Below are 21,002 nucleotides of genomic sequence, written 5' to 3'. Positions count from 1 at the left end.
CACATGTCAGATTTGAAAAATGGGGTTTTGGCATTTGGTCCAAACTGACTTTTGCTGGAAGGGGTTAAATATTTGTGATGTTTACATCTAGCATTAATCAATATATCATATTTATTAATCAATATGATATATTACTGTTGATATCATATATTACAGTCCCGAGCCACACTCTAGACTGTTGTCACTGAAAAGAATGGGGAGATTTATCAAACTGGTGTAAAGTAGAACTGGCTTAGTTGCCTATAGCAACCAATCAGATTCCACCTTTCACTTTCCAAAGGAGCTGTGAAAAATGAAAGGTGGAATCTGATTGGTTTAAGTTGGATAAATCTCCCTCAATGAGTTCATATAGTGAAGTGGGATAGTTAGTTTTTCCTTTACCAAAAATACTATTTACCAGATCAAGTTCTCTTTGGGACCAAGGGGGCCCCTTGGGAAAGTAAAGAATATGAGAAATGCGTGGCTTGTGCCAAAATGGATAGGGCAACCCACTTCCATAATTCCACAGGTGATAAAGTTTTTAGGATTACATACCCGATCACCTGCACAACGGTTGGGGCCATCTATTGGGCAACTTGCCCTTGTGACCTTATTTATGTGGGAATGATGTTTCGACGATTGAGAAGAAGGGTCAGAGAGCATGGACTTTCGATTACGGCAGCTAAAGATGAGGAGGATAGTACACAGCTGAAAACCCTGGCTAGACAAAGAGAGGCATGATTCGGATGGTACCCTGTTACGGGTCGGGGGAATTGACCGAGTCATAATTTCCCCTAGAGGAGGGAATTGGAAAAAAGTATTAGCTCCAAAAAAAACTAAATTGATTTTTGTGTTGAATACAGTTACACCTTTGGGTTTAAATTAGGGCATTAGCTTTGCCCCATTTATCTAAATAGAGATCTGTCAGCACATTATGTCCCTTCTTGGTGTTTGTGTAGGTGGTGTTCTCTGGTTGTTGCTCTCTCCATGGTGCTTTTACCAGTTTATATACACTCACCTAAAGAATTATTAGGAACACCTGTTCTATTTATCATTAATGCGATTATCTAGTAAACCAATCACATGGCAGTTGCTTCAATGCATGTAGGGTTGTGGTCCTGGTCAAGACAATCTCCTGAACTTCAAACTGAATGTCAGAATGGGAAGGAAAGGTGGGCTACAACAGCAGAAGACCCCACCGGGTACCACTCATCTCCACTACAAATAGGAAAAAGAGGCTACAATTTGCACAAGCTCACCAAAATTGGACTGTTGAAGACTGGAAAAATGTTGCCTGGTCTGATGAGTCTCGATTTCTGTTGAGACAGTCAAATGGTAGAGTCCGAATTTGGCGTAAACAGAATGAGAACATGTATCCATCATGCCTTGTTACCACTGTGCAGGCTGGTGGTGGTGGTGTAATGGTGTGGGAGATGTTTTCTGGGCACACTTTAGGCCCCTTAGTGCCTATTGGCCATCGTTTAAATGCCACGGGCCACCTGAGCATTGTTTCTGACCATGTCCATCCCTTCATGACCACCGTGTACCCATCCTCTGATGGCTACTTCCAGCAGGATAATGCACCATGTCACAAAGCTCGAATCATTTCAAATTGGTTTCTTGAACATGACAATGAGTTCACTGTACTAAAATGGCACCCACAGTCACCAGATCTCAACCCAATAGAGCATCTTTGGGATGTGGTGGAACGGGAGCTTTGTGCCCTGGATGTGCATCCCTCAAATCTCCATCAACTGCAAGATGCTATCCTATCAATATGGGCCAACATTTCTAAAGAATGCTATCAGCACCTTGTGGAATCAATGCCATGTATAATTAAGGCAGTTCTGAAGGCAAAAGGGGGTCCAACACCGTATTAGTATGGTGTTCCTAATACTTCTTTAGGTGAGTGTATGTATGTATATATATATATATATATATATATATATATTATGTCTTATCCTGCTATCTAATGATCTTATGTATTTCAGAAACACAATTATGATCTGGATGCCCCGTATAGTTGGTATTTCGTTCAATCATGTTTGCTGGCATGAAGTGGGATAAACTGGATGGACTTCTTTATCATGGATAGATTGGGCGGGGAACCAGGACCTTGGGGTTATTATGTGGGTTTTGTGGTTTTCCGGCATTTAATCATTTGGTGTTGATTATTTATATATTTTTTTGGATGTCATATGAATTTTAGGTCATATAATATCAGTAGGACTATTTTTGTCACTTCTTGCATGGTCACTTTCACTGGGCACTTGCACTTTTGTGTTATTTTCATTGCACTTATCTTTTTATATGAATTATTACTACTTTTATCTAACATTTTTATTTATTTAATATTTACTCTGTTTTATGAATTGCATTGATGATGGTTTAGACATTATAATGTTTATATGATAACTCCTTTATATATTGTTTGTTTGCACTTCATTCGCTCAAATCATGATCTATATGATATATGCACAGGCACTTTATTGTGTTTAATGTAGTACCCCTTTCTTATGTTCATTTATGATATAATGTTCATTATTTTAGTAACTTTTGCCAACAGGTTCTCCCATCATTAAATGTGGATGTTGGGGGGTGTATGCCCTGCACACTTTTAGATTTTTTGATGATTACCGCACCTTTGATTGAGCGGAGCACTCGATATCCGTTCAGCTTAGAATGAAGCAAAGGGATTTTGGTGCTACTATTATGATATCACCGGTTCCCATAGCCACAGTGCTGCACAGTGCTACAGGGGTTGTGGTTGTTGCCAATCATGTGATCAGCATTATCATGTGAGTGCTCGCTGATCACACGAGACTTCGCCGTCCATCTTTGTGAGTTGGGACAGCCAGATGTGACGATATTTGCGCATTCGCATACAGTACCGTGAGACATGAGTGTTCACATTTACCAATTAGATGGGGTATTTAGGAGGATCAATGAGGCAGACTAGGTACACCCCTTCAGAAAGCAGAGCGAAACGCGCGTCAGGGTGCGCTCCTTGCAGTTCCAGGTTTGATCTCCCAATTCATAATGCATCAGGTATTTGCTGCTATTAGGTTGCATTTAGGTTGGTACATATGCATGTGATTTTCCGTGCTGTAACTTTTCTCACCTACTGGGTTTATGTAACTTTTGCGGTCTTTCCTGTATTACTTTCTTTCTTCTTTGAAGGAGTTTTTTATGCCTCTTTATGTATTATGACAATAGTCATAGAGGTTACTCCTAGTGGGATTTTTAACCTGGTGTATCTGCTGGGAAGCTGATTTTACGCATCGCTGACCACATCGCTGCTACATACTTATTTATATATTTATATTCTAAATGATGTCATTCAATAAAATATGTTATCGTAATACATGTGTGTCCTTGGTTTTTTGGTAATATTGTGTATATTGTCACACATTGCTTTTCATCTTATTAATGATTAAATTGGTTGTACAGATCAAGTTCTGTACAGACATTGAGCCAGCAAGTCATGGTGGAAGATTTTAACTCTACAACCTTCAGAAGAGTTCAACGCAGCTTGAAGCTTTTTTACCTAGACTGTCTAGCGATCAGCAGACAAATGCTCATTTCTCTTTGACCTCATCCCTCATCTGTGAGCACGGATGTGATTGTTTGTCGGCAGCACAATCTCCATGAATAAACAGGGGATGTACTGCTGACAATATGCAAATTGTAAGAGTATGATGCTTGCTATGTTTAGGGTGTGGCCACATGGTTAGGTTTTTGGAAGCCAAAATCAGGAGTGGATCACAAAAGGAGATAAAGTATACAGGACAGTTACGAGTTCTCCTCTTATTTGAATTAGTGGTGAGTGACATAGGCAATATTTAAATTCGCAATATTTGGCAAATTTTGGGCTGAATATTCGCCATAAATTTGCAAATTCTAGAATTTGTGATCTCTAGTCATTGTTTACTTTATTGCACAAAATCGGCAATGCGATAAATTTGCGATAAATTCACAATTAGAATATTCAACATTATTCGCAAATACAGATATATAGCACTATATTCTAAATATTCTCTAATTGCCGATATTCGCGATTAAAATTGGCGATTCGAATATTCACGCTCAACACTAATTTGAATTCACTTCTAGTTTTGGGTCCCAAAACTCCATGCAGAAACCTGACCATGTGGTCACACCCTTATTGTACTAATTGAGCACCAATCAAAATGCTATATTATGGGTTGGCAGATTATGTCTAGAGATGATCGAATCGAAGCTGACGAAGTGGAATTCGTTCCGAATTTCAGGAAAAATTTGATTCGCACCGAAGCCGAATTTCCTTGCGCTTTATGGTAACGAATCGCATTTTTTCCTAAAATGGCTGCTGCACATATGAGGACATGGAGAAAGGAACTCTGGGAAGACAGGATCACCCATAATGCTATGCATGCAGCCAATCAGCAGCCAGCCCTGTGATGTCACAGCCCTATAAATAGCCTCAGCCTTCTTGGATTCTGCCATTTACCAGTGTACTTAGTGCAAGGAGAGATGTCAGCATGCACTAGGGACAGTGTTAGAAAAAACTTAATTGTGCTAAAAAAAAAACTATTTACAAGTGCAGGGTAAGATTATTCATGGTGTAGAGAAAGGATATGGAGAAATCATTCTACAGAATTTACGTTAAACAGGGTTCAGTAGGGGAGGTTACAGCCTGGATAATAGGAACAATCCTATTACACCTTGCTGCACTGACTGGGGATCCAAATTGTCATTATACAGCTATGTAATTCCAGCAAACCGTTCTTATTAGGGTGCAAGTGCTGTTTTAAACAGGCATTAACAGAATGTATTACAGGGAAATATTTCTACGTCTTATTTGCCTTTGTGCGGTGCAGTTATATGTTCTAAAGCACTTTTTGGCTTGTATTAGTGGGGGGGAAAGGCTCATTAGCTGTTGTGTGGTTAAGTGCTAAAATTACAGCCCTTTTTGTCGTGTATTATTCGCAAAAGTAAAATATATTTGCTGTTCAGCGGTGTAGTTATATGTTCTAAAGCCTTTTGTGGCGTGTATTAGGGGAAAAAGAAAAATATATTTGCCGTTCAGCGGTGCAGTTATATGTTTTAAAGCCTTTTGTGGCGTGTATTAGTGGAAAAAGAAAAATATATTTGCCGGTCAAAGGTGCAGTTATATGTTCTAAAGCCTTTTGTGGTGTGTATTAGTGGAAAAAGAAAAAAATATATTGTCCGGTCAGCGGTGCAGTTATCTGTTCTAAAGTTTTTGGTTGAATGTATGTGTGTAAAAATATATATATATGTTTGCCTGCCAGAGGTGAAGATACTAGTACTAGTAGAAAAAAAAAAAATTCTATTTGCCGTTCAGCGGTGCAGTTAGATGTTCTAAAGCCTTTTGTGGCGTGTATTAGTGGAAAAAGAAAAAGTATATTTGCCGGTCAGTGGTGCAGTTATTTGTTCTAAAGCCTTTTGTGGCGTGTATTAGTGGAAAAATAAAAAGTATATTTGCCGGTCAATTAGAAAGTGCATTTTGTCCTTCAAAAAATAAGCCTTCAAATGGTTATGTGAAACAAAAAAAAAATATGGCAGGGAGTTAAAAACAAACAGGAAACAATGGAAAATTGCAGGGTCTTGAAGCGGTTAAACAGGCTGTATGTTGCAATTAGCTATCATCCTTTTACCCATAGCCATATATGTCATGGTCACTTTGTCATTACTAATGCTGTTTAGGCACCAATCAACTTGAAAGATATTGGAAACCTAGGAGTCCTAGGAGACTCCAGAGTGTCAGTCATACATGACTTTTCAGGGCTTTTGGGGCAATTTCGCTTTGGGGCAATTTTTTTTAACTGAATCAAATCTTATGGTCGAATTGATACGGACAAAATATGAATTCTAGATTTTCAGGAATTACTTGCATCAGCAAACTGGAGTAAGTGTTTTTTTTGGAAACCAGGACACAAAAATGTGCAACTTTTGTGCAGTCAAATATCAGGGAGAGCGGGCTTGATAAATCACCCCTACATATCAATCTGCCCAGCTTATTCTGCTCTATACCATGGTGCCCTTAGATCAGGCATCATGTTCATTGTGACAGATTCCCTTTAAGTGATCAGCCAGTTGTTCTTATAGAGCATCTGTCAGCATGATCACCCCTACTAAACCAGACATATTGCCTGGTAGGGCTGAGTAAAATGATATATATCTTTTCACTATATGGGTAATAGTTGCCCTGTTTTCTTGCACCAGTGGCGGGGCTCAGTGACTCAATGCCTACTCGGTGGATCTATTGAGCTCGGGAAGCAGTGCTCATCAGATCCACTGCCCCGGACTCCAAGTCACTAAGCCGACTCGGCACTTCAGTATATAATCTTCTGCTTCTTCCTAAGCTCAGGAAGCAGCATCTGATTCACTGCGCAAGCACTGGCATGAGAACACAGGGATAGAAGAGATGTTTAGCCTTGTCAGTCAAAGGGGAGTACAGAGAACATAGAAGTGTTGCACTAGTGGTGCTCATAGTGCCCTGGCCAGCCCCTAAGTGCTCCAAACAGGTAGTTTAAAGAAATATAAAAATTAATACATCTGAGCAAGAAAATAATTATATTGTTTTACTTTAACCCCTTAATGACCAGCCTGTTTTGGGCCTTACTGACCAAGCCTTTTTCTTCCTTTTTTCATTGTTGCGTTCCAAGAGCTATAACTTTTTTATTTTTCCATCTATATAGCTTGGTAAGGGCTTGTTTTTTGTGGGACAAGTTGTAGTTTTTAATGGCGCCATTTTAAGGTACACATATCTTTCTGATTAACTTTTATTAACTCTTTCTGGGAGGGAGATGTGAAAAAACAGCAATACTGCCACTGCATTTTTACGTTATAAATTGATTTTTCGGTATAAATAACATAATATCTTTATTCTCTGGGTCAGTACGATTACAGTTATACCAAATACATATATATTTTTTTTTTAGGTTTTACTACTTTTTTTGCAATAAAACCCCCTTTTTTTTTTTAAGAAAAAAATGTTTTTACATTGCTACTTCCCAAGACCCATAACTTTTTTATTTTTCTTTCTATGGAGTTGCGTGAGGGCTTTATTTTTGTGGGACGACTTCTATTTTTCATTTGTATCATTTTGGAGTAAATGGCGCTTTTTTATCGCTTGTTATTATGTTTTTATAGTGGCAACTAAGGATAAATTAGCAATTCTTTATTTTTATTTATTATTAAAAAAATGTATGGTGTTCACCGTAGGGGATATTTTTTAATGATATTTATGTAGTCTGGGTCGTTACAGACGTGGCAATACCAAACATATGGGGGCATATTTTCTATGGGAAAAAAAAGCGTAATTTTTTTAATGGGATTTTTTTTATTGAATACATTTTATTTATTTTTTTACTATAATGCATTGCATTTTAATGGCAAAGCTATTTTAACATTGACCAGCAGGCTGCGCCAGAGAGGTACAGCCTGCTGGAAATTACTACAGCCCAGACCAGGGCCTACATCGAAAGCTCGGTAGGCTTCACACACATCGGCACCCCGCGATCGCATTTGCGGGGTGCCGATTGGAGACAGAGGGAGTTCGCTCTCTCTGTCTCCTGCCGATCCCGGCTGTTAGAGCAGGGCTGCGGCTCTCATGTGAGAGCTGGGTCCCCGCTGCATGGGGGACCCGTGCAGCGCTTAGACTGGGCCGCCGTAAAAAAGCAGCGGCCCATCCCAAGGCCCCTTAGTGACCGCCGTAAAAACAAGGATCGGTGGTTACTAAGGGGTTAACTAAGGCTTTCCTGCTGTTTTATGCTTCGTATACTTTGGGTGTTAAAATGCAGGAAACACATTCTTAATTCCTACTTTTTCAAGCCAGTTAACCAAAGAGTTAAAAATAAATTGTTATCCCTGTTCAATAACTTTTACAGTCTGTTGATGAATCATGATGTTCTACAGCAATAACTCAAACCAAGGGAGGTCATAAAAACCATTACGATTTTTACTGATTGCAAGCATATTTGGCTATATTTGTGAAAACTGAGTCTTGTTTCTTCCACCTCCCTGAGCCTAAAATCCAAACCACTATCCACTGAGTTAATGGAAAAAGCTTTTTAAAAGAAAGTCAAATCCATGTAACTGATTAAGTGTGAACATCTCTGCTAATGTATTTTAAGGATCAAGGTCATAGGGCCTCCCCAGCTTTTCTAAATCTTTGCCGCTGGTACAGTTACTAAGAGATGAGGAATACTCATAATGATGTATGCAAGATGTCTTTTTGAGAGTTACAGTATTTAAATTAGAAATATTCCAGAAAGCTGTACAAATAGAAATAGGTGGATACAGTATAAAGATTACCACAGGTGTATGAAATCCAGCACCTAGCCATGCAGTCTACCTTTACCTTTACAAACATTTGTGAAAGAACGGGTTGTTTACAAGAGATCACTAAATTCCGGAGTAGTACTGTAATAGGATGTCACCACTGCCCCAAGTCAGTCAAGGAAGTTTCTTCCCTTCTAGATATCCACCTTCAACTGTGAGTGGCATTATGTCAAAGTAGAAACATTTAGGAAATAGGACGCATAGTACATAAAAGCTGTCAATGCTCTACTAACGCAGTAATTACAAAGTTCCAAACCTTCTCGGACATTAACATCCTCACAAAAACTGTGCACTGGTATCTTAATGGTATTGCTTTCCATATCCAATCAGCTGCATGCAAGTCTTACATCAGAAAACATAATGCCAAGTATCAGATGGAGCTGTGTAAAGCAATCCATCACTGTACTCCAGAGCAGTGCAAATGTGTTCTGTGGAGTCACAAATTACACTTCTCTATCTGGCAGTCTGATGGATGACTCTGGTTTTGTGAATGCCAGGAGAGCATTATCTGCCACCATCTGTTAATTTTGGTAGATGAATGATAATGAAACGGGGTTGTTTTTCAGAGGTTGACCGAGGCTGTTAGCTCTTGTTAAGGGAAATCGGAATGCTTTTGCATACCAAGACATTTTGGACAATTGTATTGCTTCCAACTTTATGAGAACAGTTAGGTAGAGGCCCTTTTCTGTTCCCCCATAACTGTTTCATGATAGACAAAGCAAGATCCATAAAGGCATGGTTAGGCGAGTTTGGTTTGGAAGAACTTGACTGGCCTGCACATATATCTGACCACAACCCTATTGAACACCTTTGGGATGAACTAGAACAGTGATTGCGATCCCAGCCTTATCATCCAACATCCGTGTCTGACAAATATTTTTTCGGAATGAATGAGAATATTCCTACAGACTGACTCAAAAATCTTGTAGAAAGCCTTGCCAGAGGAGTAGAAGCTGTTTTACCTGCAAAGTGGGGGGCAACTCTATATTATTGCCTATGGAATTAGAATGGGATGTCATAAAAGCTTCTGTAAGCTGAGTGTATGTGTATGTCCGCTAAATGCATCCGCACAATCGCTTTTACAATCATGAAATTTGGCACACAGATACATATGCATTAGCTAATAGAAGCCTTGTCACATGACCGTTATCAGCCAATAGAAGCTCGCAGGCCCTTAGTCTCCACACAGTTTTAAACCAGGTTTCTATAACAACCCAGTCATTTCTCTTCACTGCTGTAGGTCAGCTTTGAAGGGGCAGGGCGCTGTGCATGACACTGTTAAGGGAGCGGAGTGCTGTGGAGGTCACAGTTAAGGCGGCAGGTAGGTTGGCCATTCAGTCCACTCTTAAAAAGACAAACTTAAAAGCCTCACCCCCAGGTCCAGGTCAGCTACGCCCTCAACCCAGTTAGGTCACACCCCCTCCCACTCCGCAGTCAACGGGGATTGAAAAAATAAAGGTAAAAATCAACTTCTGTCAGCTGCAGGGGTGTGAGGGAGGGTGACTTTCTCACTGCAGCTCACGCTTAGACAGCACAGTGCTGCTGTCTGAGAGTGACCTGTTCAAAAAGACATCCCTGTGTCCGTCCAGGCCCTGCGCCCGACGGAGGACCAGGAGTCTGAAAGCTGGACTGTCCGGCCTAAAACTGGACCTCTGGTCACCCTAGGGGCAGGCTGATGTGGACTGCTGTGGAGGTCACAGTTAAGGGGACGATCCGCTATGGAGGTAAGTGTTAAGGGCCAGATTGCTGTAGAGGCCACTGTTAAGGGGCCGAGTGTTGTGAAAATCACTGTTAAAGATCCGGGGTACTATGGAGGTCACTAATAAAGGGGCAGCTGCTGTGGAGGTCACTGTTAAGGGGGCAGGATTCTGTGGAGGTCACTTTTAAAGGGGCGGGTGCTGTGGAGGTCTCTGTTAAGAGGGCAGGGAACTGTGGAGGTCACAGTTAAGGGGGCGGTCCGCTATGGAGGTCAGTGTTCAGGGGCAGGGTGCTGTAGAGGTCACTGTTAAGAGGGCAGGGTGTTGTGGAGGTCACATTTTAAGGTAGCGGAGATCACTGTTAAGGGGCGGGTTATTGTGGAAATCACTGTTAAGGAGACGGAGTACTGTGGAGGTCACAAATAAAGGGTCGGCCACGGTGAAGGTCACTGTTAAAGGGGAGGGCGCTGTGGATGTTACTGTTAAGGGGGCAGGCCGCTGTGGAAGTCACTGTTAAAGGGGCGGGGTACTGTAGATGTCACTGTTATAGTGGATACTGTCGATATCTTTTAACGACATACATAAACATTCAATTAAATAGATGAAATATACCTGTGCAAAGCCGGGTCCTTCTGCTAGTATATCTATATATTGTGAAATTCACCTGGGATCGTCTTTGCTGGGGTCAAAGAACACGTCTGTTTCCATCCAAATCAACCAAACAGCAATTTACAGTGGGGCAAAAAAGTATTTAGCCAGCCACCCATTCTGCAAGTTTTCCCATTTAAAAAGGAGAACTTCTCAACAACATTGTCACTTACTTGTTTGGAGAGTTCCTTGGTCTTCATGGCAGTGTTTGGTTAGTGATGCGTCTTGCTTAGGTGTTGCAGCCTCTGGGGCCTTTCAAAAAAGGTGTGTATATGTAATGATAGATCATGTGACACTTAGATTGCATACAGGTAGACATTATTTTACTAATTATGTGACTTATGAAAGTAATTGGTTAAGGAGACACCAGAGCTTTCTATTTCTAAACAATTGTTTTATTTATATATTTTTCTCATTTCACTTCACCAACTTAGACTATTGTGTTCTGATCCATCAAATAAAATTCTGATTAGCAAAACATTGAACTTAAGGCTGTAATGTAACAAAATACAAAAAAAGTCAAGGGGGTGAATAATTTTGCAAGGCACTGTATGCTTCACAGCAACGAGTTCGGGCAGAAGTGGCAGTAGTCCTCATTTTGGCTATGGTCCTCTCCAGATCAGCACATAGATGGAATCTTCTGATATTGGGGGTTCTCCTGCCTGGTGGTGGTTCAGAGTGCCCTTTAGACAGAGCGAAATTTATAAAAAGTAGAGTGAATTGATTCTACTGAAGAGAGAGAGAGAGAGAGAGACAGAGACAGAGAGACAGAGACCACCAGGAGAAAATCATATTATCAAAAAACACTAATTGAATAATTCAAGGTTACCACCACAAATTTTGTGGATTAGAAAACGGATCTATGAAGAACAAGGAGGTATGTATACATATGTATACTAGAGGTGAGCTAATCAGTTCAGAATTCATCCCAGAGTACTAGGAGACCAGAGAGTGTTATGAACCACATTATAGGGCAATTGGAGCATATTTAATCACATTTTCTGAAAAATTCAGGGAATTGGATCTGAAAATAATTTCAAGAAATTTGCTCATTTCTAAGATAGAGGGGCAATGCAATGCCTTGGCAATAAAGGTGAGGTGTATCCATTGATGATGCTAGTTTTGTGAAACAAATAACAGTTCTCTACAGGTCAAGAAGTTACAATACAGCAGACACATTCTTTAGCATGCATGGACTGGTAGATCTTACACAATTTCCACAGTTCTTATATAGTACCCAAAACCTGGGGGCATCTGCAAAGGTTAATTTAGTATGCAATGTTTGCAATGTTAGGTAATGTTTGCATTGTACACCAGTAGATGGGGTATGGCTGACAATATGGATGGGACTAACCATCCCATTCTTCCCTTCTTGGTGGAAGTGGAGTGGTCCTACTTCCTGTCAAAAGGGGGCAGATCTAAAATAGCAAGTGAAGAGTGAGTAAGCATGACCATCTGCTCCTGCTCCATAGGGCCTCAGCGACCAGAGATCCAACCATCTTAGAGCAACACTACTCCAGGGAGACTGCAAGTTCCAAGGTTACAGACATTCTGCAAAGCTACGTTTATAGCCAGCAGAGGGACCAGAAACCACAGCTATCCAGAGCCTGCTGAGGAACTATAGCTCAGACAACCATTATGTAGATCATACAACTCAGTAATCACTTGTTTTGATTACTTGTTATGCATTGTTTTTCAAGGGGTGAGATGATTTGGCCATTTAGATTTTTTTCCACCATTCACTGTTCAGGATACATTTTAGATGAGGCAATATCAATTATGTTTACTTTTTTATTGTTTATTTTTATATGTAAAATTAATTTTTTTTTAGAAACATTTTCTTAAATTTTTGTTTTTAAATTCATATAGGGAAATGTTATTGCAGTGCAACTATTTCAGCTGAGCTGCTACCAGAAAATAAAATAATAATGGTGGGAAAATACATTTAATTAAATAAGAGCTGTTTATTAAAAAAAACGAATGAGCTAAAATATAAATTACAACAATTGAAATAAAATACACTAAATGATCATAATATTGCTGTTGATTTTAAATTGAACAATAATACTAGCTATGAAATGATCTTCTAGATGAGACCCTAAGAAATGGAAACTACTTTATTAGAATATGTATAAGGCACACTCATAGAGCAGCATATGTATGGTATATTTTCTGCATTGGGGTTCTGGACCATGGACTTTGTAAGCGTAAGTTTGGAAAGAAGTTGAAAGACATATTAACCAAGAACCTATGTTATGTTAATTGTTCCAAACCACTTTCTTTCCTTCCTTACGTAAGATTTTTACAGATTTCCTGAATCAATTAAAGGGATCTCCCATTCCCATCCATTCATCTCTGAGATCAGAATACTTGTCCTATTTGGTAGCCAGAGATGGCTGGGGTTACAGAATTCGCTAAGCGGGCTGTGTGACACTGTTTCTGTGTAGAAGTGAATGGGAGCTACAGAAACAATGTAGCACAGTAAGCTACAGACGTTACAGGGGAGCTACGAAAACAGCAAATCAGAGCCCACTCCACTTTCTGTAATCCCAGTCACCTCTGTCAACCACACAAGTTAGATAATGTGATCTCAACCATGAATAGCTATGATGGGGGTGCCCTTTTAAATAGGTTTTCTCATCTAAGACATTGGTGGCATATCGCTAGGATATCCCACTAATGTCAGATACCACTCCTCTGAGACCCACTCCATGAAGGAGCGTGCACATGGCTATTTTTGGAAGTCCCATAGCAGTGAATGGAGGGCACACCGCTCATGGACAGCAACTTCTTCATTGATATGGGACTGCTGTAAACAGCTGAGCCAGTGCTTGGCTATTTTTGAAACTCCCATAGCAGTAAATAGAGGGTGGCGACTCATATGCTAAGTGCTCTCATGGAGATAGAAGCGGGTCACAGAGGTGGGTATAACCCTTTAGAGAGCACCTGTGCATAAAATGCTGTTTTTCCAGATGTTTGGATCAACCACAGAATCATGTGATAAATATATTCTGTACCTTAGTTGTGTTTAAAATAATAGCAGTTAGACATCACTAACCTGATCAATAACTGTTTTTGGTAGAAATTATATTTCTATATGGCAAATAATAATAATAATAATAATACTAGCAGGTGTAGTAGAGTAATAGAAATCCAACAGACCCAACAGTCATGACATGCATGCTGCTGATTCTGTGTAATTGAATCACTAATTGAAAGGGGCATGTTCAAAATAATAGCAGTGTGGAGTTTAACTAGTGAGGTCATTCATTCTTTGAAAAACAGGTGGGAATTATTGCCCTTATTTAAGGAAAGAAGGCAACAAATGTTGTACATGCTGGTTACAGTGCATTTCTCTCTGAAATTCAGATGAAAATGCGTTGTTCCAGACATTGTTCAGAAGAACAGTGTACCTTGATTAAAAAGTTGATTGGAGAGGGGAAAACATATAAAGTGCAGAAAATGATAGGCTGCTCAGCTAAAATTATCGCAAATGCTTTAAAATGGCAACCAAAACCTGAAAGACGTGGAAGAAAGCGAAAAACTACCATTCGAATGGATAGAAGAATAGCCAAAATGGCAAGGACTCAGCTAACAATCAGCTCCAGAAAGATCAAAGAAGGTCTAAAGTTAACTGTGAGTACTGTTACAATTAGAAGACGCCTATGTGAAGCCAAGCTATCTGCAAGAAGCCCCCGCAAAGTCCCACTGTTGAAAAAAAAGACGTGCTGAAGAGGCTACAATTTGCCAAAGAGCACATTGACTGGCCTAAAGAGACATTTTGTGGACTGATGAAAGTAAGATTGTTCTTTTTGGGTCTAGTGGCCAGAGACAGTTTGTCAGATGACCCCCAAACACTGAATTCAAGCCACAGTACACTGTGAAGACAGTGAAGCTTGGTGGCGCAAGCATCATGAGATGGGGATGTTTCTCATACTAAGGTGCTGGGCCTATTTATCGCATACCAGGGATCATGGATCAGTTTGAATACATCAGAATATTTGAGGAGGTCATGCTGCCTTATGCTGAAGACGAAATGCCCTTGAAATGGGTGTTCCAACAAGACAATGACCCCAAACACACCAGTAAATGTGCAACATCTTGGTTCCAGCCCAATAAGGTTATGGAGTGGCCAGCCCAATCCCCGGATCTTAATCCAAAAGAAAACTTGTGGGGTAACATCAAAAATGCAGTTTCTGAGGCAAAACCAAGAAATAGAGATGAACTGTGGAATGTGGTCCAATCATCTCCATGCAACACAGATGTACAGCAGTTCTCAGAAACAGTGGTTATACAACTAAATATTAGTTAAGTGATTCAAAGGAAAGCAAAATCTTCAAACATTTTTCAGTTTATATAGTGAATGTTTGAGTTTGTAAAGAACTTTTAACAGTCTAATATTCACTTTTCTTCAATTTTTTTTTTTTACAGAAAAAGTACAAATATATTTTTCTTCATGTTTTGATTTGGAATAGAATGTGTAGTGTTCCCAATGCATTTGTGTGTATGGAAGTAGAATCTATTAGAAGGATTTTGAGATTTATTCACTTTTTTAAACACACTGCTATTATTTTGAACACAACTGTATGTGACTGTGCTTTTCTTTCAGCCACTTAGACTGCTGTGGTGCTGTGAATCCTTAAAAAAAATGGCTTGCTATGGAAATTCCTTTGGGGTTCCTCCCTGTCAAGCACTCTTAGAATATAGGGTTTAGCAGCTGATTGGTCTATCATGTCATCTACTGGAGAGCAAATGAGTGAAGCGCCATGGACTTGGTTTGTGTATACTTTTTTCTTGAAAATCTATATATTTTCCTACATTGATTATTGGTCTATCATTTTATTTTACCATTATTTTATTTAATCGGACATGCTCTTCTACATCTGATTGGTCAGAGAGTTCACTGCAGAGCCTTAATTTAGACTTATTTACATATGAGCCAACGATTCAGACTTGTTCACTTCAAAGTTAAAATTACTGAAAAAACCCAAACAAACATTAAAAGGTAAAATATATCAACTAACTGAATGGTTACAAAGAAAAATATAATTAATTTATGCCAATTATACTCCAGAAATTGGGGACATATACATTTGAAAATATAAACATAAAACAGCAGGAGGTTTATTAAAAAGGCACAAATGGTTGAATGTGATGGTTGATAAGACAAATGGTTAAACGTGGTACATTTGTGGAAAGCTTCTTATCTAAGGCATTAAAGGGAGACTGTCAGCAGGAAATTCACTGTTAAACCAGAGACAATGACTTGTAGGTCTAGCGCTGCTGAATGTAATGATACCTTTCACTTGGTGATGTGTTATTTCATTCTGGAGAACAATTACTTTTAATCCATGTGCAAATGAGTATCTAAGTGCACTGAGGGTGGGCCTAAGCTACTGAGTGCACCCTTGCTCCTCCTCCTTTCTCTGACAGCCCCTTCTCCATCTCCTTAATTGACAGGGCCAGGTTTATGCATAGTCATGTTTCCTGGCCATCTCATTGAAGAAGGGAGGAGCTGGCAGAGGAAGCAGGAGGGGCATGGATGCACAAAGTATCTTGGGTCCACCCTCTGTGCACTTAACCGGCCATTTGCATATGGATTAAAATTACTTTTTCTCCAGAATGAAGCAACACATTACTAAGCGAAGGGTATCATTACATTCAGCAGAGCTAGCCCTTCAAGACATTGTGCTTGGTTTAATAGTGAGTTTCCTGCTGATGGATTCCCTTTAAGCTTTTTACACCACATTAATGGATAATTAAGTAACAAATTGGGTTATAATTTGAGAGTTTTTACTCATCTCGCCCCTTTCCAAAAATGGAAATAACAGAGTGGTTGGGGCTCATGAGGTGGATGTAAGTTCCCATGGACCATCATATTTATGCCTCATTCACATATCAGTGATTCACAGACATCTACTGTACATGTTCTCCATGAACAGCTCATGTACCCAGTCTGTGGGTCCGTGGTTTTAGCACGGAAGCATGCTCTATTTTCTCAGTGTTCATGGATCCATCACGGCCATTATAGTCTATAGGTCTGTGAAAAACACAGATGCAACACAGATGCCATCCATGTTTCACCTTGTTTCATGGACCATTAGGAGGAGATGCTATGAAAATTAATTTTTAGCTGTGCAGTTTCCGTGAAACACAGGTGACACACAGAGCAAAAAATGGACACCCAGACCAAACATGGATCCTTCACGGAGATCTTCACGAATGAATCACTGACCATCCTATCACGGATTTCATCACGGACTTGAACGCGTGAAATAGGCATTACTATAAATTACGCCAGAAACTAGCTTACATTATAGTTTAAATCTACGGCTCATAGCTGACATAGATTTGTATTTCTGCAACATGGACTGCCATCTGATGCGCCAAATTTATTAATATGCCTGTGCATCTGAATAAATTTGGCATACAGGCTTCATACTGTACTAAGACTGGCACTTGTAATGTCAGTTGTAATATATTTACATCACAATACATCTTTGTAGACTACTGTAAATAATGTATAGCTTATCTATAAGAGGGGTTGAATGAGATCATAAAAACAAGCATGCTTTCTTCCAGAAACAGCTCCATTCTCATCCATGGGTTGTTTCTGATATTGCAGCTCATCCCTATTAAACTGAAAGAGCCTCTGTCAACATGATCAAGCCTATTAAACCAGTCATTCTGCCTGGTAGGGTTGATCATGCTGATTAAAATGATACCTTCGTTATGTCTGTAGGTAGAACCATTGCCAAAATATCTGAGTTTATAAAAATATGCAAATGAGCTGGTTTGAGCACTAAGGGGCTGGAATGAGCCCTTTGAGCTCTGCTTTTGTAACAACTCTCTGAGCACTGTCCCCTCCCTCTTGATTGACAGGGCTAGACAATCAAGCAAGGGGAGGAGGATGTCGAGATCAGAGGGGTGTTACAAAAGCAGTGCTCCAAGACTCCGACTGGCACCTTGGTGCTCGAACCAGCTAATTTGCATATTACTAAAACCTCTGATACCTCTGCAACATTTCTACCTACAGACATAACAAAACTATCCCTTTAATCAGCATGAACAATTCTTGGTTTAATTAGATTAATCTTACTGATTTAGAAGATGGTTCATGAATATAGAAGGAAATAAAGACAAGAATAATAAAAAAGGGATATTTTCACTAGATGCAACTAAGGCATTTGATTGTATAGAGTGGGAATATCTGTGGGAGGTTCTCAAATGCTTTGGGTTTGGGGAGTCTTTTATAGGTTGGATTAAATTGATTTATTCATATCCCAGAGTGAGGGTGGCTGTGAATGGGGTAATGTCTCTGCCCTTTGCCGTTTTTAGGGGCAATAGCCAGGGATGTGGTATGTGAGAGGAGTTTTGAGGTACACGTGGTGGATAGGGAAAGTAGTTTTAAGTATTTGGAAGTAAATTTCGCAAGGAATTTAATGGAATATGTTAGGTTGAATTTGCACCCTCTTGTAGATGAGTTGAAAAAAATTAAAATATTTGGAAAAGGTTACCATTATCTATCATCATCATCAGCCCCTGCATGTCATGTCCCTCACTCCCCCAGTGCCATCAGATATCATCATCATCAGCCCTTCCATGTCATGTCCCTCACTCCCCCAGTGCCATCAGATATCATCATCATCAGCCCTTCCATGTCATGTCCCTCACTCCCCCAGTGCCATCAGATATCATCATCATCAGCCCTTCCATGTCATGTCCCTTACTCCCCCAGTGCCATTAGATATCATCATCATCAGCCCCTCCATGTCATGTCCCTCACTCCCCCAGTGCCATCAGATATCATCATCAGCCCTTCCATGTCATGTCGCTCACTCTCCCAGTGCCATCAGATATCATCATCAGCCCCTCCATGCCATTGCCAATGATTCATTTATCCCAATGTCATCAGATATCTTCAGCCCCTCCATGCCATTGCCAATGATCCATGTCCACCAGCGCCATCAGATATTATCAGACCCTCCATGCCACTGCCAATTTGCCATCCATGTCCCCCAGCGCCATCACTTCAAATCACAGGTGCCCCCTTCAAATCTGCGCCCCCAACACCCCCCAGATTCAAGCCCCTGCTAGTGCTATCTTATACTTACCTTTCCTGGCAGTGCGCTGACATGGAGTCAGCAGGACACAAACGCGTCTTCTTCCCAGCATGCATCGGGAGGGACCTGACATCACACACAGCGTCATCCAGTGCGATGACGATGTGTGCACACCAGGCCCTGCAGTGAGGTGCCGACTGGAGGCCACTGAGTGGTGAGTGAAAGGCTTCATTTCACTCATGCTCCGTGGTCACGTGATTTAAACAAATCCTCGATGCGGGAAAACTGCATCAAGGATTTTTTTTAATCGATTACATTGATTACATCGATGAATCATTTCAGCCCTAAAGCAGGCCTTTTCCATCTGGTATGGAGATGTCCTAAACTGTTCTGATATTGGTCTGCGATAGCGGGTATTATTAAAAAAATTATTGGAGTACAAATAGAGCGAGATCCATTGGCTTCTATATTAGGAGGTATGATACATTTGCGGATTTCTAAAATGGATAAACAGATACTTTGTAAATTGTTGTTTCAAGCAAGACTTCTTATTTTAAAAAGATGGATTAAAAAAGACCCACTCTCTTTGATAGAGTGGAGGAGATTAGTGAATAATATTATAAGGATGGAGAGAATAATATATATTAACAGGGAAAAGAAGGATTTGTTCTTCAAACTTTGGAATCACTGGTTGAATAATAATAATGCATAATAATTAGGGGATGGAAAGAAAAGGAAAGGAACATTTATTTATGAAGGTGGTGTTTTTTTTTTTGTTTTTTTTTTGTTTTCCCCTCTCTCCCTCTCAGGGGTAGGATGGGTTGGGGGTGGTTCGTAGAAATAAGATGGAAAATATATCTTGTTTTGTGTGTAATTTTCTATGATGTATTTTATTAAAAAATGATAATAAAAAAATTGACCTTACTGACAGATGCTCTTTAATATGTACCTTGCATTTACATGCATTTAGACACTGTCACCATTTGCAGAAGAAAAGAAACCATGTATTTAAAAAAAAAAAACATACAATGCTACTGGTTATATGAGTTCTGATTCACAAGACCCTTGATTTTACAATACTAGGAATGAATGATGCATTTTAGAAGATGTATTTCCCCGCCAAGCAACTTATTTCTGTTCCTATAAAACTTCAGTAGTGAAATACAATTACAAATGTACACTAGATTTTGCTCTTATTATTTTGGACCTATTTGACATGTTTTCACTGAATTGTATTAATTCATTTAAATAAAAATGTTCCAACGTTCAAAGTGAAATGCTTCTTTGCTCTCATTTTTTCTCTCCACTAAGCAAAGCTTTAAGGACCATGTTCGCTTCAATGCTGGTGCTGTAGGTCCTTTTGCCTGTCCATGGGTGTGTTTTGCTCCATTCCATGCTTCCATGCAACACAAACCATGATCAGAAGAAAAGCTAGATCTGTTTTCAAGGGACTTATCAAGTTGCCATGTCACACTGAATAATATATCCCTCAAACTTGAGCAGAGACAGCTCGGTCATACATGCGTTCCAAAATGCGATGAATACATGCAAAACTTGGACGATCAGTAGGCATCTTGCTCCAGCACAGACGCATAAGGTTGTATAATTCTAGTGGACAGTTTTCAGGACATGACAAAATGTTACCATCTCTAACATAATATATGACTTCTTCATGAGCCATGCCATAGTAAGGTTGCATGCCATATGAGAAAATTTCCCACAAGACAACACCATAAGCCCAAACGTCAGACTCTGTTGTATAACGATTGTAAAATATTGACTCTGGAGGCATCCAACGGATTGGGATGGCATCATTTTCATTTGCTTTGTAGTAATCTGCAGAGTATATGTTTCTAGAAAGACCAAAATCAGCTATTTTAACCACCATGTTCTCACCCACCAAACAATTCCTGGTGGCTAGGTCTCGATGGACAAACTTCCGCTCTGAGAGATAGGCCATCCCCGCTGACACCTGGCGGGCAATGTGGAGCTGATCAGTGCAAGACAGTGGTGATGGATTCAGGTCTGAGAGTCTGACTTTAGTAGCAAGGCTACTGTGGCTTAAACTGCTTAGAGCTCGTGGTGATCTATGTCGCAGATATTCATTTAAGTCTCCATGGGCCATATATTCAAAAAGGAGACACATTGGTTTTCCAACAGCACACACACCTGAAAGGAAGGAAAGTACAACTGTGTTAATAATACTTTCTACAATACACTTATTCCATATCTATGTATGTATTATTCATGATTTTAAAGAAAAATAACT

At 39.8% G+C, this 21,002-nt stretch overlaps 1 protein-coding gene across 3 annotated transcripts in view; it reads right to left on the bottom strand.

Moving 5' to 3' along the window:
* Positions 1–11,168: 11,168 nt before the first annotated feature.
* The window catches only part of LOC122920499 (muscle, skeletal receptor tyrosine protein kinase-like), a 252,908-nt gene continuing 243,074 nt past the window's right edge, over positions 11,169–21,002 (bottom strand). For 2 of the 3 annotated variants that reach the window (XM_044270041.1, XM_044270050.1), the window contains one exon: positions 19,130–20,902. In XM_044270041.1, the coding sequence (XP_044125976.1) occupies positions 20,223–20,902 (680 nt within the window). In that variant the 3' untranslated portion in view covers positions 19,130–20,222. Of the gene's footprint in view, positions 11,354–19,129; positions 20,903–21,002 lie in introns of those variants that run through there. The other variant, XM_044270061.1, reaches the window with a different exon arrangement.

Source organism: Bufo gargarizans, chromosome 1, assembly GCF_014858855.1.
Source record: "Bufo gargarizans isolate SCDJY-AF-19 chromosome 1, ASM1485885v1, whole genome shotgun sequence".
Classification (NCBI taxonomy): Eukaryota; Metazoa; Chordata; class Amphibia; order Anura; family Bufonidae; genus Bufo; species Bufo gargarizans.
This window is presented reverse-complemented; position numbering and strand designations above follow the sequence as displayed.